This window comes from Lates calcarifer, linkage group LG15, assembly GCF_001640805.2.
Source record: "Lates calcarifer isolate ASB-BC8 linkage group LG15, TLL_Latcal_v3, whole genome shotgun sequence".
NCBI lineage: Eukaryota > Metazoa > Chordata > Actinopteri > Centropomidae > Lates > Lates calcarifer.
In genome coordinates, this window is record NC_066847.1 from 22839696 (window position 1) to 22862059 (window position 22364).

The following is a 22364-nucleotide window of genomic DNA, read 5'->3' on the forward strand; positions in this document are numbered from 1 at the left end:
TGTCTGAATAAATGAACTCACCTATCAGAAGTATTTTTCCACAAAAACTGTGACTTGTGCATGCTCAACATTAACAAGACTGATTAAAAGTCCTTTGTGGTCCCTTACATGTTCAGATTTGCTTCCTTGTTTTCTACACATTAATGGTGGTTGACACAACAACAAAGATAAGCTAGAGGCTGTTTATCTCAGACGGTTTAGTTAGGCCACAAGAGTGGCATATACTGTAGGTTACAATTCATATTCAACATCACTCATGTTTGACATGCTTGTTGCTTCTTCATCAGTCAACTATCCAAGCCAGAGGTCAAGCCCCAATAACTGCAAATGTAATTGCGACTACATTTTGTATTCTATTTATATGTATTTATGTATTCTACAGGAACAACAGTGCAGTCAGAAAGTGCTGGAATAATAATACTCTATTACAGCACATGAGAATTGAAATTAAGCAGTGACTCTGGTTAAAGAGCTGACTGAAGTTTGTTTATAATTGAGGAGGTTGGTGTGTTGTTATATCAAAACCTTTATAGTGAGGAAAAACATATAGTACCCGAAGTACCCTATGTGCAACAGAATAGTTAGAACTTAATATCCAGCATTTTACATGACTTCATGCAAAAAACATTTGTAGGTAAATGTTTTGTAAATGCAAATTGCCAAGCAGTATACCACTGTGATATCCTGTGAAGATAAACGCTGTAGAGTGAGTTGCCTGCACTCGTATGTGTCATGTAGAAGGAAGTGAACAGCACATCTTATCAACAGTGAGCTTTTATTCACGAAATAGAAATGCACTAAATGATGTCTTGTGTGACAGTATCATGGGTGCTGCTATGAACAATTAGCCTGTCAGTAAACATGGGTAAATAAGCTGGAGTTTACAAATATAAACATAAAACTGGTCTATTTACAAAATGAGTAGAAGACAATTCAGCACACTTAATATTTTATATTCATTAAAGAGCTTACACTTACAAAGCATTATCAATTATTCTACCTAATTAACATATTGGGAGAAAGAAAAAAGTGGAATTTGCAACAAGTGAGAAGGCACTTCAAGATATAAAAACAGTAACACAATGTAAATACTCAAAGCCTGAATTCATCTGAGATGCCAGTTGTCAGCAACTGATCTCCTCCACTCTGATTAAAAGTTGATTGATTACAATTTACATAGCCTGCTGGATGTGGTGGTCTTACTCAGTGCTCATTGTCTCTCTCTCCTCAGCAATGACCACTTTATATTCTGCCATGTTTAATGAAGTTGCTGTGTCTTTCCTCTCTGGAGGTGAAGCAGATTCAGACTTCCGGGAAATCCTTGAGAGGTGTGAGGACAAAGAGCGAGAGGACATAAATGACAAGTGGTCCTCTGCCAGGGCGCTCTCTAGGACAAAGCATACAGACTGCTTGAGCTTCTTCTGGAACTCATCACACATGAAAACATAGAGAATGGGGTTCAGGCAGCTGTTCATAAAAGCCAGACACACTGTTAGAGGTCCTACAACGTGAATAACCTTCCTGAGATCTGGATTTGTGGCCTCTATAAAATTTACAACATGGAAGGGCAACCAGCAGATGAAGAATGCAAAAATGATGGCAAAAATAATTCGGCCAGATCGACGTTTCCTTGTCCTCTGCAGGCGCTTTGCACGAACACCTATGGCCACATAAGAGATGCAGATTACCAGGAATGGGATGAAGAACCCCATAACAAAGCGAAAAATGGTGAGACTCCAAACTGGTGCCTCACGCGCATAAGCACAGTAATTCTTCCTATCATATGTCGTAACCTCACGGAAACTGGCATAAGGGACGCTGCAGACTGCAGAGATCACCCAGATGACAGCAGTTATGAGCTGAGCTTTGCAAATGGTGCGCTTGTTGTGTGCCCACACCACCACCCAGATGGACAGGCAACGATCCAGACTTATGGCCATCAAAATAAAGATGCTGGCAAACATGCTGACCACAGTCACAAAGTTATTGAGCTTGCACATGAAATGTCCAAAATACCATTGATGCTCCTGAGAAACAGTAACAATCGAGAAAATCAGGAAGGCTGTAAAGAGGAAGTCAGCCAGGGCCAAGTTGAGAAACCAAACTGAGTTGACTGTTTTCTTCATTCTGCAGCCTGTCACGTAGATGACCAAACCATTGCCCAGAGTCCCGACAATGAATATCATGGAGTAGAGGACCACAGAGACCATAGGCATGTGTCTTTTAGCCTCCTCCAGCCAAGCTGAATCTGAAGTTTTGCTAACTAATGGACAAAAAAAGAAATGTGTCTCAGAAAACATGACTTACTGAATAAAAGTAAAGACATACCTATTGTAGATCAGTTTAACACGAAAAGATGTCAGAACAACTCTCTGTTAATGCAATTCAAAAGTAATGCAATTACACTTTTAAAGTATCTTACCATTCGTCATTTTTCTGGTGCGATGAGAGTCTGTTTTTATTCTAAGCTGATCTCTATCAGTTGCTGCCTTAGTCATTCTCTCTCTAATCACTCCTCCTTCTACGCTCGTGCAGTTGCCAATGAAATAGCTCTACTATTGCTGCCACAGCTTCCTGAGAAGCTATTAAGTCATGCACACAGTGTGGACAAAATAACAGGAACCCTTCAGAATATAATGAAATACCAGCAGGACTGCATGATGTTAAAATCACTGGAGGTAATTGAATTTAGCTCTGACAAAGTCTCAGCAAAACCTGAAATAAGTCTTCTAGTATTCATGTATTTGTTTTCAGCTCTATCAACTCTATTAAGTGCAGTCATCTCACAGTTTCATAAACTGCTTTACATTTGCATTTTGATCTTTATCTTAAATGGCTGTTTTATTCTGCACAGTGTCTCTTTCAACCCTTACACATAGTCACACACACAAACACACACACGTTCTTTCTGTCTCACACACAACCTTGTCCTAACCTTAAAACATGTCTTCACCTTAAAATTTAAAGATTTCTGCTATGGGGATTTGCTTTTTGTGAAGTGTCAGTTAATGGACATGTAATGTAGTTTTCTGTTGTAATATTGCAGATTTGGGGCGACAGGAACCACAGTGCAGCCAGGAAGTGCTGGTATAATAATACTCTATTTCACCACATGAGATTTGAAATCTCTTTTTGTTTATAGAAAGAGGAGAGTTAACACCATCAGATACTGTTTTTAGTTAAGAATGTATAATTGAGGAAGTTGGTGCGTTGTTACACCAGAACTTTTATAGTAAGGAAAATCATACAAAGTGCCCTATGTGCAACAGGATTCTTAGAACCCAGTGTGCAACATTCTAAATGACTTATGAAAAAAAAAAAAAAACAACACATTTTGCAAACGCAAGTAGCCAAGCAGGATACCACTGTTATCTTATGAAGATAAAACACCAAGGGATGAGTTGCTTGCACTCCTGTGTCATGTAGAAGGAAGTGAGCAACACATTTTATCAACAATGAATTTTTATTCACCAAATAGAAATGCATAAAGCTAAATTATTAAATCTCAGTCTTGTGTGACAGTATCACAGATGTTGCTATGAACAATCAAACTGTCGGTAAACAAGTGTAAATAAGCTGGAGCATCTGAAATTTACAAACATCAACATAAACATAAAACCGGTCTATTTACAAAATGAGTCAAACACAGTTCCATAACTGGCAGCAAAAATTAATTCACATTTTTTACATTATTTTCATTAAAGAGCTTACACTTACAAGGCGTTATCAGTTTTTCTGCCTAATTGACATATTGGGAGCAAAGTGATGTCATCAAACTATATGTGTTAGTAAGAGAAAAGTGGAATTTGTAACAAGTGAGAAGGCACTTCAACATATAAAAACAGTAACACAATGTAAATACTCAAAGCCTGAATTCATCTGAGATGCCAGTTGTCAGCAAGTGATCTCCTCCACTCTGATTAAAAGTTGATTGATTACAATTTACATAGCCTGCTGGATGTGGTGGTCTTACTCAGTGCCCATTGTCTCTCTGTCCTCAGTGATGAAAACTTTGCATTCTGTGAAGTTTAATGAAGTAGCTGTGTCTTTCCTCTCTGGAGGTGAAGCAGATTCAGACTTCCGGGAAATCCTTGAGAGGTGTGAGGACAAAGAGCGAGAGGACATAAATGACAAGTGGTCCTCTGCCAGGGCGCTCTCTAGGACAAAGCATACAGACTGCTTGAGCTTCTTCTGGAACTCATTACACATGAAAACATAGAGAATGGGGTTCAGGCAGCTGTTCATAAAAGCCAGACACACTGTTAGAGGTCCTACAACGTGAATAACCTTCCTGAGATCTGGATTTGTGGTCTCTATAAAATTTACAACATGGAAGGGCAACCAGCAGATGAAGAATGCAAAAATGATGGCAAAAATAATTCGGCCAGATCGACGTTTCCTTGTTCTCTGCAGGCGCTTTGCACGAACACCTATGGCCACATAAGAGATGCAGATTACCAGGAATGGGATGAAGAACCCCATAACAAAGCGAAAAATGGTGAGACTCCAAACTGGTGCCTCATGCGTATAACCACAGTAATTCTTCCTATCATATGTCATAACCTCACGGAAACTGGCATAAGGGGTGCTGCAGACTGCAGAGATCACCCAGATGACAGCAGTTATGAGCTGAGCTTTGCGAACGGTGCGCTTGTTGTGTGCCCACACCACCACCCAGATGGACAGGCAACGATCCAGACTTATGGCCATCAAAATAAAGATGCTGGCAAACATGCTGACCACAGTCACAAAGCTGTTGAGCTTGCACATGAAATGTCCAAAATACCATTGATGCTCCTGAGAAACAGTAACAATCGAGAAAATCAGGAAGGCTGTAAAGAGGAAGTCAGCCAGGGCCAAGTTGAGAAACCAAACTGAGTTGACTGTTCTCTTCATTCTGCAGCCTGTCACGTAGATGACCAAACCATTGCCCAGAGTCCCGAAAATGAATATCATGGAGTAGAGGACCACAGAGACCATAGGCAGGTGTCTTTTAGCCTCCTCCAGCCAAGCTGAATCTGAAGTTTTGCTAACTAATGGACAAAAAAAGAAATGTGTCTCAGAAAACATGACTTACTGAATAAAAGTAAGTACATACCTATTGTAAATCAGTTTAACATGAAAAGATGTCAGAACAACTCTCTGTTAATGCAATTCAAAAGTAATGCAATTACATGTTTAAAGTATCTTACCATTCGTCATTTTTCTGGTGCGATGAGAGTCTGTTTTTATTCTAAGCTGATCTCTATCAGTTGCTGCCTTAGTCATTCTCTCTCTAATCACTCCTCCTTCTACGCTCGTGCAGCTGCCAATGAAACAGCTCTACTATTGCTGCCACAGCTTCGTGATAAGCTATTAAGTCATGCACAGAGACAGGAACATCTCAGAAAATTTAAATTACTGGATGTTATTAAACTTAGTTCTGATGAAGTCTCAGCAAAAGCTGAAATAACCTTCATTGGGGCAGTATTTATTACAGGGCTCTTATGTTGTCTATTTAATTATATTGTTAAATATAAATTTTGTCTTCCAGTACTAATATATTTGTCTTCTACTCTATCAACTCTATCAAATGCAGTCATCTCAGACCTTCTTAAACTGCTTTCCATTTGCATTTTGATCTTTATCTTACATGCCTGTTAGTTGTATGCTGCACAGTACCTCTTTTCACCCCTTACACTCAGTCACACACATGTTCTCTCTGTGTCACACACAACCTTGTCCTAACCTTAAAACATGTCTTCACCTTAAATTTTAAAGATTTATGCTATGGAGACTTGCATTTTGTCCCCATAAGAAAGATAAGTCCCCATAATATGAGTGTGTAAACAGATTTAGGTCCTCACCTAAATGTAGACCACACACAAACACACACACACATACATACAGGTTGATGTGTAACCTGACACCATCATGAAACCAGCATTAGTTTTCTTAAGAGTTATATTTTATGCACAATTTCATATAAATGCACCTAACATAACAGAACAGTGAGTGTTTGCTACCATTCATAATTAAAGCAATAGTAACATCCTTGCATTAAGTGATATTGGTACTGTAAAGAATCACTCATTGATCACAGTGAGGAGCAGAATGATGAAGTGCTGAATGATGACATCAGTTGGAGGCAACAGTCTGGTCAATCCATCTGCGCAGGTAGGACACACGGGCGTACACGGCAGGGGCACGCACGTTGCAGTTAGAGGTACCCCAAGACACGATACCGACAAGGGACCATACTCCACTGTTCTCACATACCAGAGGGCCACCAGAGTCACCCTAAAATGATACAAATATTTGTTTCTAATTGACTTTTAAAAGCATACATTGGGTTACATAATAGGAATAAAACCTCAAATCAAGCTCTTAATAATGCTTCAGTGAGGCTTCTAGGGGATCTTGTGTTCTGTACAGCTTTCTACAGGATGTGGGCTGGCTTGCCATTAGTGTCAAATTACATCCATAACAGGAAAACAGATATGCAGCAAGATCATCAATGTTGAGTTAGATAATAGAACAGAAGTAACTTTCATAATCAAGACATTTACAGGACATTAGCTGATGATTAAGTAATAATTGTATTGTAATACTATTCTGTAAAAAGTGAACTATCCATTAGCAGTGTGAATATTATGTGTATATTATTTGAACATGTTTAAGTAATGATTCATTCACAAGTGATTTGTAAATGTTTGTAAATTTCAGCAAATTTCAACAGTTTATTAGTTATTAATCAATCAATATCATGTTAACTATTTGTTAATCATTAAGGAATGCTTAAAAATGACTTACAGTTGTGATATACCAAGAAAAAAAAATTGTCATGTTGTGTAAAAATCATTTGTTAATTAGTTGTTCATAATAAACAATTGGTTTATAGCAGACTTGCTGTTGTTCTGAAGAAGCACATATTTTTCCTGCAAATGTGTATTTCAGGCTTTGAAATGGTTGTTACCTGACAGGAGGATACTCCAGAAGCACCAGCACAGATCATGGCATCAGTGATTCTGTTATAACCCCAGTACTGCTTGCACTGAGCAGGGCTGAGCAGAGGCAGGGAAGTTTGCTGGAGGTAGCGGGGGCTTGCTGAGATCAGAGAAGAAATGTACAGTGTACAATGAGTATTTTGCACTGCATTGTCTTTATGTTTTTCCCTTGTCGAAATGGAACTGTTCACCCCTGCATCTGTTTGTAAATTTACCCTGCGTGTAAGTCTTAGAAAGCATTTGCCCACTCACAGCTTTGTCCAGTCCTGCCCCACCCAGTGGTAACACATTTGTTTCCAGAGGGGATGTTGGTGCTGGAGGAGGCCAGGCACACAGGAGACACACGGGATGTCATCTGCACTGGGGAGGACAGCCTAAGAAGGGTGATGTCGTTGTTGAAGTTCTGGGAGTTGTAGTAGGGGTGAGTGATGGCCTGGATGGAGAGGTGTGCAGAAATCATGAGAAAATATTATGTCATTTTACTTCTTTGCAGTGCCATGACACAGGAAATGACTAATTCAGGCAAAGCTTTACATTTTTATATGAAAAATAAAGCCTTTGCTGTGTTTCTGTGTTGCTTACCCTGGCAATGGACTTGACCTGAATTTGCTCACTGTTGTACTGACGATCATGTTCTCCCAGGATAACACGGTGGTTTCTAGGACTGTAGAGAATAATAGCAGACAGAGGAGTTATTGCAGAGATGGCATTTCTTTCATGTGGATGTGTGAAACGTCAGAGTTACTTACGACACACGGCAGTGAGCAGCAGTGACAACCCAGTACTGGTTGATCAGGGATCCTCCACAGAAGTGGAATCCTCTACCATCCTACGAATCAGAGGATGCATAATTGCAGTCTTTCCCTAATGACATTTTTTTATTTGAATTACACATGGTGTTGAGATTGTAGCTACAGTGGCAGTGGGTGTGGAGAGTGCATTAGGCTACCTGAAGTGAAACCTGCCAGGGCCAGGACCCAGACACAGCATTCTCCCCATTCACAATCTTGTTGTATCCGCTCACTTGGGGCTTGATAGCAGGCACTCCGCACCCTGAGGCCCAATGACACAACCAAAAAATGATATGCTTGTCCTAAAATAAGGCATGCACCCTATATATCAGGAAGTGTTGAAATGTGTTTCATGTATTATCGCACAAAGTGTTCATACTCCTACTGACGTGCAAGCAGTGAGAGATTGAAAATCATACCTTCAGTTGCTACCACACTGTCACAAACAACTTGCTCAGATATAGATGCATTATCTGGTGGTAAACCACCAGTCACTCACCGAGTGCAGAGGCCACAAGGGCAAAACAACTGATGAGTAAGAACATGGCTGTCTTGGTTGTGAATCACGTCCCTGAGTCTCAGCTGTGTGGGGCAGTGCCTTTTATATGTGCTTATCACACACTAACCCTAAGTTCCATGTGTAGCACTCAATACTTAAGGTACCTTCCACTCCACCCACCTCCAACCACCCAACAGGTGTGATAGGTCAGGGAAGGGAACATCTGGTGATAACAACCTGTGATGACTTAAACATTCATCTACCTAGTCTTATGCTTGTGTTTGTCTTGTTCTTGTTCACCTGTGTCATGGCTTTTAGCAAACAAACTGTTGCGTAATTATTCCACTGGTAAGAGACAACAACACCACCCCTTGTTAATACTCTGACTTTCTCTAATTTTAGAATCGTGTATTCTTCTGAACTTGCACTTGCAGAAAAAAAACTTGCAGAAAATACTGTGAATAAACAGTCTTTAACAGTTACAGTACACCTTTCTTATCACGTTTTTGCCAGATGTTAAGATATTTCTCATGAATACAGCTAGCTAATATACAGGAAAAAAGATACTAATCGAAACCTCTGTGGTCTGTTTACAGGAACTGTCTGCAAGTGTCAAAAGCTGCACTTTGACTGTCCCTGTGTGTACCTATTTTATGCACTAATGAATAGACTTCATAAGCATTATTCACAAATGCAATGATATGTTAAAATATAAATCACCAGAAACATGCAGCACACTTTTCAAGTCAGAATCCCATTGGTGATCTTTATTGACTTAATGTTTAAAAATTACAGATAAAAAGAAAAGACTTTTTGAGAGCTACCGTGCAAATGATCAGTGGAGAGATAAGGATATGGAGAGATGATTAAGACAACAAAAGAATTTGATTATGTCTTACGTGACTAAATATTTCTAAGGGTGTGCAAGTGGGAGATTTAGTTGCTTAGATTTGTTAAATAATATAGTAATAATTTAAGTACCAATATACCTATGACCTAATGTTTATTGGATGTGTATTCTGGCTGAGAAAATTACTTTTATCTTGGGATCTGAGGTAAAGACACTGTCAGCAGTGTTCAGTCGACCTCCTCAATAGTTGGGCCAGAGGAGGAGCCACCTCCAGCTCCACCAGGGAAACCACCAGGCATTCCTCCTGGCATCCCTCCTGGCATACCCCCCTGGTATAGCTTTGTGATGATGGGGTTGCACACTTTCTCTAGTTCCTTCTGCTGGTGATCGTACTCCTCCTTCTCTGCCATCTGGGCAACAGAAAGGACAAAAGATGACTGCTATATGAAAACAAGGGAAGTGGAAATTGTGTCATGCTGTTAACACAAAATCAATCTCTCTGCTTTCACAATGTGAGCCAAAGAGGAACCTCTGCCTGTTCTCTGTCACAACTCATGGTTCTGTTTATGTATTTTTACCTGGTTCCTGTCCAGCCAGGCAATAACCTCGTTGCACTTGTCCACAATGGTCTTTTTGTCCTCAGGGCTAATCTTGTCTTGGAGCTTCTCGTCCTCCACCGTGCTCTTCATGTTGAAGGCCAGAGACTCGAGGGAATTCTTGGCTGCAACCTTGTCTCTCTGGACTTCGTCCTCAGCCCTGAACTGCTCTGCCTCCTGTACCATGCGCTCAATGTCCTCCTTGCTCAGTCGCCCTATGGGGGGGAATGAAATACAAATCTCTGTACCTCCTGTGCAAGAATTCTTTATTCTCTTTCAACTCTTGTGCCACATTAGCTTTTTCTATGCCCCTGATTTAAGAAGTATTTAAAAAGTTCATCTACCTTTGTCATTAGTGATGGTGATCTTGTTCTCCTTTCCAGTGCTTTTGTCCACTGCAGAGACGTTGAGAATGCCATTGGCATCAATGTCAAAGGTCACCTCAATCTGAGGGACCCCTCTGGGAGCAGGTGGAATACCAGTCAGCTCAAACTTGCCCAGGATATTATTATCCTTGGTCATGGCTCTCTCACCTTCATAAACCTGAAAACAGTTACTCAAATCAAATTTTAATGCATCGGTGAATACTTTTGGGAGTAATGTAAAACACTGGGGCAATGGACAGTGACCTGTTCTTTGCCTACAACTTTACTTCAAGGTTGCTGTACCTGAATAAGCACACCAGGTTGGTTGTCTGAATAGGTGGTAAAGGTCTGGGTTTGCTTGGTGGGGATGGTGGTGTTCCTTTTGATAAGGACAGTCATTACTCCTCCAGCGGTCTCAATTCCCAGGGACAGGGGGGTTACATCCAGCAGGAGCAGGTCCTGTACATTCTCAGACTTATCACCAGCCAAGATGGCAGCCTGCACAGCTGTGAAGAGTTTCCAGTTGGTGAAATTCATGAAATGATGACTAGTCAGTTCTAATATAAACCATTTTATTGTGTTTGAACAGCTGTTTTACTAATATAATAAAATGAAAACAACCATAAATCTAAATGTGGTAGAGATACCTGCACCATAGGCCACAGCCTCATCAGGGTTGATGCTCTTATTGAGATCGCGACCGTTGAAGAAGTCCTGCAACAGCTTCTGAATCTTGGGGATACGTGTGGAGCCACCAACCAGGACAATGTCATGGATCTGGGTCTTGTCCATCTTGGCATCCCTCAGGGCCTTCTCCACAGGCTCGAGGGTTCCACGGAACAGGTCCGCATTCAGCTCTTCAAAACGAGCCCTGGTGATGGAAGTGTAGAAATCTGTTCCTTCATAGAGTGAATCGATCTCAATACTGGCCTGGGTACTGCTGGAGAGGGTGCGCTTAGCACGCTCACATGCTGTGCGTAGACGACGCACGGCTCGCTTGTTGTTGTTGATTTCCTTTTTGAACTTGCGCTTGAACTCAGCAATGAAGTGGTTAACCATGCGGTTGTCAAAGTCCTCACCACCCAGGTGAGTGTCACCTGCTGTGGACTTGACCTCAAAGATGCCATCCTCAATAGTCAGGATGGACACATCAAATGTGCCACCTCCAAGGTCAAAGATAAGGACATTTCGTTCGCTGCCAACCTAAAACAAATGGTGAGAATTAGTAACATAAAATAGGGTAAGGCTCACATTTTATTGCTTAGTTACCTTTTTGTCCAGGCCATAAGCAATGGCAGCAGCAGTGGGCTCATTGATGATGCGCAGCACATTAAGCCCAGCAATGGCTCCAGCATCTTTGGTGGCCTGACGCTGGGAGTCATTGAAGTAAGCAGGAACTGTAATAACTGCATTCGTGACAGGCTGTTAAGATAATAAGACTTTGAGTCAATAAGAAGCATTTGTGTGCTCACATTGTTCTGCATTTCAAAATCACTCAGCATGTTGCAGACATTAAAAACTGTGGTTAGAGGCTATGAGGCATCTACTAACTTTTTCTCAGAATGTCTTTTGAGGCGGAAGAGAGTGCTTGCAGTGTTTCTGAGGTATTCTATTTTAGATAAGGTTTCCTGTGTATCAGCTACAAAAATTAGATTGTGTTTCCTGACAGCTATATCATGTCATGACCCCCTTTTTTATATGTGTAAAACCTTGCGATTTAGTAAACCTTAGTATTATACACTATTTATTACCTTGCCAAGATAAGCTTCAGAAATCTCTTTCATCTTGGTAAGGACCATTGAGGAAATCTCCTCAGCATAGAAGGTCTTCATCTCACCCTTGTATTCCACCTCCACCTTGGGTTTGGATGAATCATTCACAACCTTGAAGGGCCAGTGCTTCATGTCTGACTGCACCACTGGGTCGTCAAACTTACGGCCAATCAGGCGCTTAGCATCTGAAGTAGATTTAAGTGAAAAACAGGACATTCTAAGTCATATGTTAAATTTACAGTGTATAAACAGCATGTAACAAGTATTGATTTTTTTTTTCCTCAGAGGGATTAGTTGTCAACACAATAAGGAGAACAAGAAAAATAATTTCTGTTTTTGAGCCTATTGGTGTAGCAATCCTCACCAAATACAGTGTTGGCTGGGTTCATGGCCACCTGGTTCTTGGCAGCATCTCCAATCAGTCTCTCTGTGTCTGTGAAGGCCACATAGCTGGGCGTGGTCCTGTTTCCTTGGTCATTAGCTATGATCTCCACTTTGCCATGTTGGAAGATGCCCACACAGGAATATGTGGTTCCCAGATCAATGCCTACTGCTGGTCCTTTAGACATCTTTGATAGACAAAAGAGACAAGTCGATAATTTTAGCCCTTTTAATTTTAGACAGTAATTCCAGATTAGTTATGTATTCATCATTGCTAAATAAAGAATTTATTTAGAATTCTTTTTGATGTTTATAATTGTAGTTGGTTGTAATATTATTTAAAGCATGCACCTGAAACTATGTGCACCCACATATATCTACTCTGGGTGTATCTAGAAAGGCTTGCCTGTCCCAGTTATTTATATAGTATATATATATAGTTATTTATATAGTGGCTCAAACTACCTGCTGGCACTTGATACCAAATGACTGGACTATATCACACTGCCCTTTAATACCTTCTCCACACTGCCTCTCTCCATTAGTAACATAACACTACAGTGTCTCTGTCTGTCAGGCTGGTGAAATGTGATTTACTGAACCTGCAATAGTGATCTGTGCATCTATTTTCCGACAGCTGTCTCCAAATAGCTAAGAGTTACTATAAAAAGTATCAGTGTATCCACATGGCAATGAATGGAAGGTGGCTACAAATTCAGGGATCATTTATCAGGCACTAGCGGGCAGAACTTACCTGGTTCCCTTAAAAACAAAGAGCGTCATAACCAAAATTGCCCACAGAAATCTCCAGCTTTTAAGCACAGCAACAAACATATTTGATAAATGAAGAACTCAACAAGAGCCTCTTGTTGAGTTCTTGAGGCTGTGCTCTGACAGAAACCAGCAGGCTGTGGCAGGAAACAGAATATTTTTATACAAAATCACACACAGGATATATTCTACTGAATCACATAGCACAAAACTGTCTTGATAAAAGCTAAAATATTTTTTAGATGATCTCTCTTCCTTCTGTTTTTTTTCTGTTGGGTGAAAGCATGGGGTTATTGCATTATGACTTGTTATCCAGTTATGTAACATGGAACAGAAAATGCTGACATAGTTAACTGCCTATGACCACACTCACCAACTAAAACTTGTCATATGCAATGTCACAAAAGAAAAAACCATGGAACATGCATATAACAGCACTGTGGACTAATAAAAAAAGTAATACATACATATGTATCACTTTATATGTATCTCTTTGTCACAGGCAGAGGTTTATTTTAGAGTCTGTCATAGCCATACTGTGTAGTCAGTGCAGTTCACTAATTTCTTCTGGTTGAGGCGATCATGAAGAGGCAAATCACATCTAACTGTAACTGTTGAGAAATGGAAATTAATCACTTAACTGTCAAATTTAGACATTTTGATTGCTGGACAGTCACTGAACTGTGTGTGTGTGTTTTCTTTTCTACGGATTCTGCTTCAGCTGGTCATGCCATTGTTTGACAGAAACCATGCAAGCCTCACTTATGTGGGAATACGTCTCACATGTGGTCAAGGCTTTGAAGCAGCAAGCAAGACAGACTAGGAAGCCAGGCTGAAAGCAATGCTTCTTATAGAAGAGGTTACCTTGCGCTGTCAGATGGTCAAGACTTGAGAGTTTACTGAGTTAAAGTGGTACTTTGTTATCACCCAGAACACAAGACAGATGTCTGAGCTCCTCTCTAGTGCTCCTTTCCCTCTCCTGGCAGGCGGACTAAGAGGGCGAGTGTCTCTGCTCCCCAGTGTATATAAAGCACTGCGCAAGGAGAGCCCAGTCTCGGTGTCAGGTGACTCCACTGAGGAAAGTTCTAGGCCTGTGTTTCTCCTCATTGATTGGATTTTCTTGAAAGAAAGCTTGCTGTTGTTGACATCTGTAGCACTGTGCCGGTTGAGCAAAACAACAACAAAAAGTAAAATTAAAAAACTGTGAAAATCTCACAAAATGAACCACTGGGGTCGTGCAGGCAGTGTGCCAGGCGTTAATGCAGTATAGAAACTGAAATAGATAGCTCACTTGTGATTATTTTTCTTTAGAGATACAAATAATTGGCAGTAATATGTTTTATAGTACACTGATAGTCTGAACATGATACCTACAGTACATTTTATATTACACAAGTATCAAGGGGTGAAATTCATGTTGTGGCTGCTTCTAAAAAAAAAAATTTTTTTCTAGGGAAGAAATTGTGCAACTGTGGTTTCACAAACTCAGTGCTGATGTGTGGTTTTGAGCACTTCACAGAGAAAGAGTTGCTCTGTCTTTTTTTTATGATGTCTTGCCTATTCATTACCTGCAGGTGCTAGTTAGGGAAGTGAGGGGGTCTTTCAAACAAAACTTAGCAAAGTGAATACTGCATTATGTAAGGTATACAAGAAAATAGAATATTGCCAACACCACATAATAAATAATCTTCAGTTGTTTTATTGAGGTATAATTTTTTCAGGTTATCTATATTGTGTATGTGTTTCATTCTCCCCACAGTTGTGCAGTAAGTTGGCCTTCCCCTTACTCCATGGTCCCTCTGCCAGAGCTCAAAAGCTGGATGTCTATTCTTGTTACATAGGCCTCCCTGACACATAGGCCATCTGGCATTAAATATAACTGCAGTTCGTTAAGGGCGCCACCTGTTGCAACACACCAGATCTTAGTATTCACACACGCCTGTCAAGTAGTTGTTTTCTTTTAGCAGTTGAATGTTGCATAACATGGAACAAATCTTTAACAGCTTTGACTCTGAGGTAGTAAAGCTCATGCTTTTCATATTCACTGCAGTTCAGGGAAGCAACCAAAATAACTCACAGTCGGTGCTGATCGACTTTCATACAATAAATACTGTACATTTATAATAAACAGCAAGGACAAATCAAATTTAAAGTAAGCAGCCATAAAAATGTCAGTGTTTTTCCCTCAGAAATAAAAACTAATACAAAGAATATGTGCCATCAAAAACTTCAGATAGGGATAATATGTCCCTTGTTACAATTTACAGTGTCTTAGGAGTCCTTAACGTCAGGTATTTAAATAGCAGCTATCACTTTAAAACAAATAAACTACGAAGTTGATAAAAAAAGTCCTCTTCTTTGCTTTTGTGTGCTCTACAGCGCCCATTCATATAGTCCCACGCACAGCGCTTGCAGTAGTTGTAGAAATGGTGCTCTGCTTTCTTCAGTGTGCTGTTCAGGTCCAGTGTTCCCTGAAGGCTGCATAGAAAGGTAGAACACCGGTTCACAAATGGACAATCCCTTTTTTTGATGAGATTTGTCTTTTATGTCTTAGAATACACACAAACCTGGTAGTAAACTGAATGAGCTGTACATCGTCTCTGCACCGCAGCAGAGACTCTCTGTTCTCCAGCAGAATGGCTGCACAGATGAAAAGCTCAAAGGTGAAGTCAGTGTTGATGGCCTGCAACGCTGACTCTGAATTGTCCTCTGAAAAGTCACAAGGTAAAGACGTGTCATTATATTAATGCAATTTAGGAGGTAACCATCCATTACTCTGCCAATGTGACTTCTCAGTTCTTTCACCTGTGCTGTATTTTCGTGCCAGCCTCTCCTGATACCTGGCTCGGTCTACTTGCTGGGAGATGAGCTCTAGGTGGTCGCAGCTCAGGATCTCAAACAAACGTAGGGCGTCGCTGTGTTCAAACTCCCTCTGGAAACCCAGGAGCAGCCACCTTAAAGAAGGGGCAACAGATGCAAAAACATTATACATACAACCTCCAAATCAGATAAAGAGGATATGAATAGAGAATGGAACCAAAGATGTACCTGTGGCAGAAGGTGAAGCTCTCCATGCTGTCTGTGACTAAGTGAGCATAAAGCTGTGGGTCCAGTTCTTTCAGCAGGGCTGCCTCCAACTCTAAAAGACATTAAACATAGTTCTTTTATGCGATCATACTTAACCAATGTATACACTGTAATTTATACACCAATCAGCCATAACATTATGACCACTAGTGGATGAAGTGAATAACATTGATCATTTTGTTATAACACAATGTTCTGCTGAGGAACCTTTGGTCCTGATATTCATTTGGACGTTACTTTGTCATGTACCACCCACCTAAATATTGTCACAAACCAACCACAGACCCTTCCAATGGCAACAACACTCCCCAATGTCAGGGGTCTCTCCCAGCAGGATAATTCTCCCACCACACCACAAAAACTGCTCAGAAATGTCTCCAGGAACACAACAAAGAGCCCAATGTGTTGACCTGGCCTCCAAACGACCCATCCCACAACCCACATGACCCAAAGGATCTGCTGCTGCTGTTGTCCCGGTGCCAGACACAACAGGTCAGAGCTGTTTTGCCAGTATGAGGGGGGCCTATGCAATATTAGGCAGGTCCTACAGGTACTGAATCAGATTGGGATCTAGGGAGTTTGGAGCCCAGGTCAATGTGTGTGTGTGTGTGTGTGTGTGTGTGTGTGTACTATAGTAGAATTATTTATTATTATATTTTATTATAACATGTTATTATTTAGAATTATTTTTTAGGAGATAAGTTTTCAATATCCTACAATATCCAATAGGTTTTACCACTAAAGGTCCTAAAAAGCTTTTGCTTATCACAATGGGGAACAAATTTATTTTCACCTCACCTATTTTTCTGTGCAGACCATCAGCCCTGAAGTCCTTGGAGAATTTCTCCATGTAGCAAGAGAAACTCCAGAAAGTGTCAACCTCTGAGTCAAGAACCTCCAGGAACCTGCTGCACAGGTCATTCATTCCCTGGGCATAACTGACCTCTGGATCAACAGTCAACACAAACAAACAGCTTAGTATCATGAACGGCTCAACAAACAGCCCCTTGATGCCATCTGATCTAGTCAGTGTCAATAAACCTGAGACAGCCTTGTTTTTTTTTCATTGTTTACCTGGATGAAAAGCAGCATAAGTGATGAGGATATCTCTCAACACCAACAGATTACCTGAACCTTCACCCCTGCAAACAGACAAAATGAGCAGAATTAGCTGAACACTGCAGAAACTTATTTGATGTCCACTACATAGATATGTTGTCTTTGTTTCTGTCAATCAGCCCCTATAATTATGAAAATAACCCACAGAGAATATATGATATGATGTTAGTTGCTCCCTTTTATTTACAGGGCAGGTAACATTACATTTATTGAATTCATTTAAACACTAAATTAGTTTAATTGGTCACCTTGGCTTTTATCTTTTTAAGTAGTTATTAGTGATAAAATTTTGCATACTCAAACCACAATTTCAACTTAAGCTCTTCATAATTTATTTTCATTTTATATTTAATATTTACGTATTATACCAACATGTTTGTATTTAGGAGAAGCAACTGGTTCTGGAGCCCCTGTGATCATCTACATTCAGAGCACACACTAATGCTGATATTCTTCAAACAGCTGGTTGTAAATAATTTCAAAAATTAAACTGAAATGAACTCCAGTAGAACATTTACATAATTTTGAGCTTTAAGGCATTCCACACCCTCCTGTGTCAGCTGAGGTAAGCAGAGTGATTCCTTTTAGCTGCTTAAAAGTTCATGTCAAAGGCCAGCTATTTAATTCAATACAATGTCTGTTGATACAAACAAACAAAAAATACAGCAGTAGCTCACAATCACTCACTGGTAATAGCTCAGGTCTCTGTTAGTTCTTGGTACATCCTTGTCAATGATTCGTATGGCTTCCCGGAGCTCCTCATGGTCGAATATGACCCGCTCAAATAATATCTGTTAACAGGAAGGAAATGTTGAGGCAAATATATCAGGCCACTGATGATCACGTCCAACAATGAGAATGAATTTCATTCATATCCTTTCCTTTCACTTGAAATGGGAATAACAGTGTATGAAGTGCAATCTAGTGTGAACAGTTTGTTGACAGAATCACTCTGTTAAAGTTGCATGCCAAGTATCACTATCTGAAAATTATCAGTGCACACACTCTCCAGACAGAGGTGCTTAAAACACCAGCTAGTACAAAGAAGTCAAATGACACCATGTGTAAATAAATGAAAAAAATAGATCCTGTTGTGTAATTTACCTAAACATACACTCCTCCCTCTTTAAACAGTTTATCTTCTCTCTTCTACCAAACAAAGCCAAAGAAAATACAGTTAATGGAACTAAGGAAATCTAACTAACAGAACCACAGAAGAAATGTATTGAATAGAAAAACAAACATACATATAAAATAGAAAAGATCACATTCAAGTACATAGATTTGAATTACACTAACATATATTTAACTGATCTTACCTGTGCCTGAAGCTCCAAGAAAGCCAGTCTGTCCCGGACCTCCTCAGACTGGTCCTGGGTCTGTTGCTGTGCCTGTGTCTGCCTCTGGTCAAAGTACCTGACAGCTGCCACCAACTCAGCTGAAACAGACATACGCTCATATGGTCATAGACAAAGTAGGGCAGTGTCAAAAGGAGAAAAACAAAAACGAAAGTTTGTGTTTGTGCGTGCTTGGTCCTCTACCATCAGTGCCGTTGAGATGCATTCGTACAGCTGAAGGAAGGAACTGCTGCCACTTTCTCTTCATGACCCGGTATCGTACGACCAACTGCTCCTGCAGCAGAGAGCGCTCCAAAGCTGTGGAGCTGCACGGGTACATCCCGAACAGGAAACGCCACACCAGGCCACGCTCGGATGGAGACACACCACCTTGGCAGGGATTGAAAACCATTTGATCATTTACAGTGATCAATAGATCAGAGTTTTTCGAGCCGAGCTTGGAAAATAATTTATTATTCAGTCAAACTAATTAAAACTAGAATGGATCACATGGAAGACTTAACCTTGCAACTGACGAAAGAGAGTATCTTTGGGGAACAATCACTGATCCAGAATTTGGTCAACTCTACCCTGTTTTCACCAGGGTTTAAGACGAGGATTTGAGATGTCTTATGTAACGTTTTGCTCTGCAGGTTCTTTAATCTTTGGTTTCCATGTTTGTAGGGATGGAATGTGCATAAAGGTCAAAGGGCCACAGAGAAAGAGGGTGAGTTTCCACATTCCTACTCACAGACGATAGATTGTGTGTGATGTTTAACCCCAGTGAGAGCACCTCTGTGTAGATATTTATTGTCTTGTGCCTGTGTGTGCCACTGAAACCTGGAGACTTACCAGCAAGAAATTGAAGAAATACCCAATTAGCATGCTGAGGTATTGCCAAGACAAGTTGAGTGACAGTCTAAGGGCTGCATTTAGAGGCTGTTTTCACACTTTTATGCACTGGAGCCACTAATCCACGGGTATCCTAATCTCTTGGTCTTGCACACTTCACTGAATATTTTTATCTGACTGTTGAATATCATGTGATTTTATTCTGCTTCTTAGAAATCATACCAACTCTATAAATGGTACCTGTTGTTTTATCTCAGTAGTCACGCTGGAGCTGTTTGCTCGAGGGGGTACTGATGCACAATAAAATGTTAGATTTTAGAGAATGGTCTGGTTGTAGCTCGGCTAATGTCCTGAAGCAAAGCATCACTTGACTTCCTCTCGGCCTGGAGAAATGGCAACAATTCACTGATGCATCTGGACACGTGGTCATAAAAATCCTTGTTGAATAATTTACTGCACAGCAAAATAGTGGGTAGTTTTCTAGACTTTAAAACAACATATTGATTAACAGCATTTTATGAAAAGTCGGATCTTTATCAAACAAATAAGAATCATTATCTGTAATCCTTTCAGCCTTTAATATATCATCAGGCCTCAACAAAACAGTATTCAGTGCGGAAAACTATATATGTTGTTATAGATCTTACTGTTGAGTAGGCTGTGCTCCATACCCTATTAATACACAAATGCACAAATTGACTTTCAAACATAAATTTTACTGACTGTGAACTCAGAATAATTACTTTCTATTGAAATAAGTTAAAACAGAGCCATAGACAAATGCCTCATATTTTCACAGTTCTTGCATATGAGTGAAGGTAAAGTTTGTAGGGTCAAGCTATATAAGTAGCATGTATATTTAGGAAAACCATATGAAAACCACTTAAGCCAACCAGCAATTATTATAGGTGCAGGTGCAAAGCATGTAAACGAAGCACACATTTATCATTGATTTTCTTTTTGGATAGATGTATGTACCGTTTTTGAATATATGCATCCTCAGTCTTGATTCGTCGACCCTGCCCTCAGCGTCCATGATCCCAGGTAAAGTGAGGCGCGCGACGGACAGAGCGGGAGAGCTGACCACCGCTACCCTCCTCTGAGAGCGGACGTCTGGTTGGTGGCCGCCCGACGAGCTCGTCTCTTCTCCCGCTGCCTGCCGCCGTGGACCCCTGCCGGTCAGGTCGTCCATCTGCGTCTTGCAGTGTTCGCACCACGCACAGGTAGTAGAGAAGACCCGGATCCACAGAGCCTCAGCTGGCGACTAACTGTCATCCTCCTGTAGCCCGCTGCACCCTAAACGACGCGTCTTTTCCCGACATCCATATCCACTGACTGACTGACTGACTGACTGAGAGCTGGGAACTGAAACCGCCGATTGCTCCCAACGCGTCCCGATCCGCCAAGATCACGGAACTTGTTTAAATTAGCTTCAGAAGACCGTTTGCGGCTTTGTTGATTCTCGCTCAGCCATCTGGGAGAAGTCATATGACTGCACTTTGAGATCCGAGTTTGGCCCACATTCCAGGTGGAGTCTGGACTTCAGTGCCAAAGTTCACTCTGAATATCTCACTCCACCCAGTGGCTTAACAGCATCAAGCACAAGTTCTAAAACAAACCCACAGCGTTTTTCATCACTTTGAAACGATTGTGAGAAGAAACACAAATCTCAGTTGTGGTGCAATTATTTTAAAATTAAACTTAATTAGGAAAAAGTTATTATTAGACCTATGCTACCAACATAGGGGCTTGATGGAATGCTGTTTATATTTTCCTTGGAATTAAATATGGAAACAAAAAGTTTGCTTGCTTGTTTTTGTTAATGTAACAAAACAAGAAACTCAGAAATAGTGGATTATAAGTATATCAAAGGACTTAATTAGTTAATTGTGAGGTACAAGGTAGGACAATAAAGTACCCACAGGCAACTAAATAGTCTAAAGAATTAATTTAGTGCCCCCTCGCCATGCAGTTCATGGTCTTCCAAATTAGAAATGTCATGATAAAAAGTGTCATGTGAAACTGACATGACATGACTCAGTTCTTGCCTCAGCTGTTGCCAACTACCAAAATACATTCCACAGTGTCAGCTAATACAACAGCAGTATCAGTCTCACACCAACAACGCACTGAAAGGGTTACTGATCACTGTTACTGTTCCTTCTGTCTCTACTGCCTGCAAAAGTTTCTCCCCCTATGGCAACTTAAATTGAACTGATGTGGACAAAATCTTCCTCCTCCTTGTTCGGCTGAGGCTAATACGAAGCATCTGATTTAAATAAATCAGTGGGTATCTTGCAAAGTTACTGTCTTTTTTTTTCTTTGGATGAAATTCCTTCTTTGTGCTTTCATGAACTGCGCCTCCTTGCTGAGTCACAGTAAAATGATAGTGACACAAAGAGGAAATTTATTGCCTAAAAGACTTTAAAAGACACAGCTTTGATTTGTCTCACTCAGACTACTTTAAAGTATCACCCATCCTTTATTTTAGACAAAAATTTGCTGGCACTTAATCAGCCCATAATTTCAATGCATGTAATACAGATATGCCATCAACAATAGCCTCATTGTAGGAATTGTGAAATAGCCTCCACTGCAGTGGAAGAAATGCACACTTGGCAGCGCCAGCAGGCCTTTTGTTGAACCACTGTGTATTATTCTCAGGTCACAACATGTGTATCCTGGATTATACCAAATTTGGCCACTTCCTCCTCCACATTAAAGAAGGAGCCTTATAGCTTTTATGGAAAGGCTTAAGGGCTAAAGTTAATTTGCATACATAAGAGTTGCCATCACCACTTCACATTAAAGCAGAAACATGTCATACTGAGAATAAAAATGAACTGAAAAGTGAATAGTTGTAATAGTACAACTAAATATCACAATACAAACCTATAGCATAACTTGACAATATCAAATAGTAACATTAGGTCCAAGCATATACATACATATATACTG

The 22364-nt window shown here is 40.4% G+C and overlaps 5 protein-coding genes across 5 annotated transcripts; all 5 read right to left on the reverse strand.

Annotated features, from left to right (window-relative positions):
* Positions 1-756: 756 nt before the first annotated feature.
* On the reverse strand, positions 757-2583 carry LOC108885884 (C3a anaphylatoxin chemotactic receptor). Its single transcript, XM_018680383.2, has 2 exons — positions 2423-2583; positions 757-2263 (listed from the first exon to the last, which is right to left on the reverse strand). The coding sequence occupies exons 1-2, from the start codon at positions 2496-2498 to the stop codon at positions 1200-1202; spliced, it is 1140 nt and encodes a 379-aa protein (XP_018535899.1). The 5' UTR covers positions 2499-2583; the 3' UTR covers positions 757-1199.
* An 861-nt stretch (positions 2584-3444) lies between these two features.
* On the reverse strand, positions 3445-5770 carry LOC108890503 (C3a anaphylatoxin chemotactic receptor). The gene is made up of 2 exons (XM_018687378.2): positions 5193-5770; positions 3445-5033 (listed from the first exon to the last, which is right to left on the reverse strand). Exons 1-2 carry the CDS (start codon positions 5266-5268, stop codon positions 3970-3972), a joined length of 1140 nt encoding a protein of 379 aa, XP_018542894.1. The 5' UTR covers positions 5269-5770; the 3' UTR covers positions 3445-3969.
* Positions 5771-5925: 155 nt separating this feature from the next.
* Positions 5926-8434, reverse strand: LOC108890562 (chymotrypsin-like protease CTRL-1). Its single transcript, XM_018687464.2, has 7 exons — positions 8277-8434; positions 7936-8039; positions 7736-7815; positions 7569-7650; positions 7239-7419; positions 6956-7086; positions 5926-6279 (listed from the first exon to the last, which is right to left on the reverse strand). The coding sequence occupies exons 1-7, from the start codon at positions 8320-8322 to the stop codon at positions 6118-6120; spliced, it is 786 nt and encodes a 261-aa protein (XP_018542980.1). The 5' UTR covers positions 8323-8434; the 3' UTR covers positions 5926-6117.
* Positions 8435-9022: 588 nt separating this feature from the next.
* Positions 9023-14046, reverse strand: hsc70 (heat shock cognate 70). Its single transcript, XM_018687308.2, has 9 exons — positions 13876-14046; positions 12224-12428; positions 11839-12044; positions 11357-11509; positions 10735-11290; positions 10391-10593; positions 10067-10265; positions 9705-9937; positions 9023-9536 (listed from the first exon to the last, which is right to left on the reverse strand). The coding sequence occupies exons 2-9, from the start codon at positions 12426-12428 to the stop codon at positions 9354-9356; spliced, it is 1938 nt and encodes a 645-aa protein (XP_018542824.1). The 5' UTR covers positions 13876-14046; the 3' UTR covers positions 9023-9353.
* A 648-nt stretch (positions 14047-14694) lies between these two features.
* si:dkey-238d18.4 (TBC1 domain family member 15) lies at positions 14695-20940 on the reverse strand. Its single transcript, XM_018687355.2, has 10 exons — positions 20385-20940; positions 18759-18944; positions 18537-18655; positions 17905-18008; positions 17173-17240; positions 16897-17043; positions 16060-16150; positions 15817-15965; positions 15579-15720; positions 14695-15489 (listed from the first exon to the last, which is right to left on the reverse strand). Exons 1-10 carry the CDS (start codon positions 20596-20598, stop codon positions 15321-15323), a joined length of 1389 nt encoding a protein of 462 aa, XP_018542871.1. The 5' UTR covers positions 20599-20940; the 3' UTR covers positions 14695-15320.
* Positions 20941-22364: the final 1424 nt, after the last annotated feature.

Bases quoted from the DNA above. Each gene is read 5' to 3' on its own strand.
- LOC108890562 (XM_018687464.2), bottom strand. From the start codon at position 8,322: ATGTTCTTACTCATCAGTTGTTTTGCCCTTGTGGCCTCTGCACTCG. The intron at 7,816-7,935 runs GTAGCCTAATGC...TCTGATTCGTAG, and splicing joins CCTGGCAGGTTTCACTTCAG to GATGGTAGAGGATTCCACTT. The intron at 7,420-7,568 runs GTAAGCAACACA...CTCTCCATCCAG, and splicing joins AGGTCAAGTCCATTGCCAGG to GCCATCACTCACCCCTACTA.
- LOC108890503 (XM_018687378.2), bottom strand. From the start codon at position 5,268: ATGACTAAGGCAGCAACTGATAGAGATCAGCTTAGAATAAAAACAGAC. The intron at 5,034-5,192 runs GTAAGATACTTT...TTTGTCCATTAG, and splicing joins CACCAGAAAAATGACGAATG to TTAGCAAAACTTCAGATTCA.
- si:dkey-238d18.4 (XM_018687355.2), bottom strand. From the start codon at position 20,598: ATGGACGACCTGACCGGCAGGGGTCCACGGCGGCAGGCAGCGGGAGAA. The intron at 16,151-16,896 runs GTGAGGTGAAAA...AATGTCTTTTAG, and splicing joins TGGTCTGCACAGAAAAATAG to AGTTGGAGGCAGCCCTGCTG. The intron at 15,490-15,578 runs GTTTGTGTGTAT...CTTTCTATGCAG, and splicing joins CTCATTCAGTTTACTACCAG to CCTTCAGGGAACACTGGACC.
- hsc70 (XM_018687308.2), bottom strand. From the start codon at position 12,428: ATGTCTAAAGGACCAGCAGTAGGCATTGATCTGGGAACCACATATTCC. The intron at 11,510-11,838 runs GTAATAAATAGT...TTATCTTAACAG, and splicing joins CTGAAGCTTATCTTGGCAAG to CCTGTCACGAATGCAGTTAT. The intron at 9,938-10,066 runs GTAGATGAACTT...TCCCCCCCATAG, and splicing joins CACCATCACTAATGACAAAG to GGCGACTGAGCAAGGAGGAC.
- LOC108885884 (XM_018680383.2), bottom strand. From the start codon at position 2,498: ATGACTAAGGCAGCAACTGATAGAGATCAGCTTAGAATAAAAACAGAC. The intron at 2,264-2,422 runs GTAAGATACTTT...TTTGTCCATTAG, and splicing joins CACCAGAAAAATGACGAATG to TTAGCAAAACTTCAGATTCA.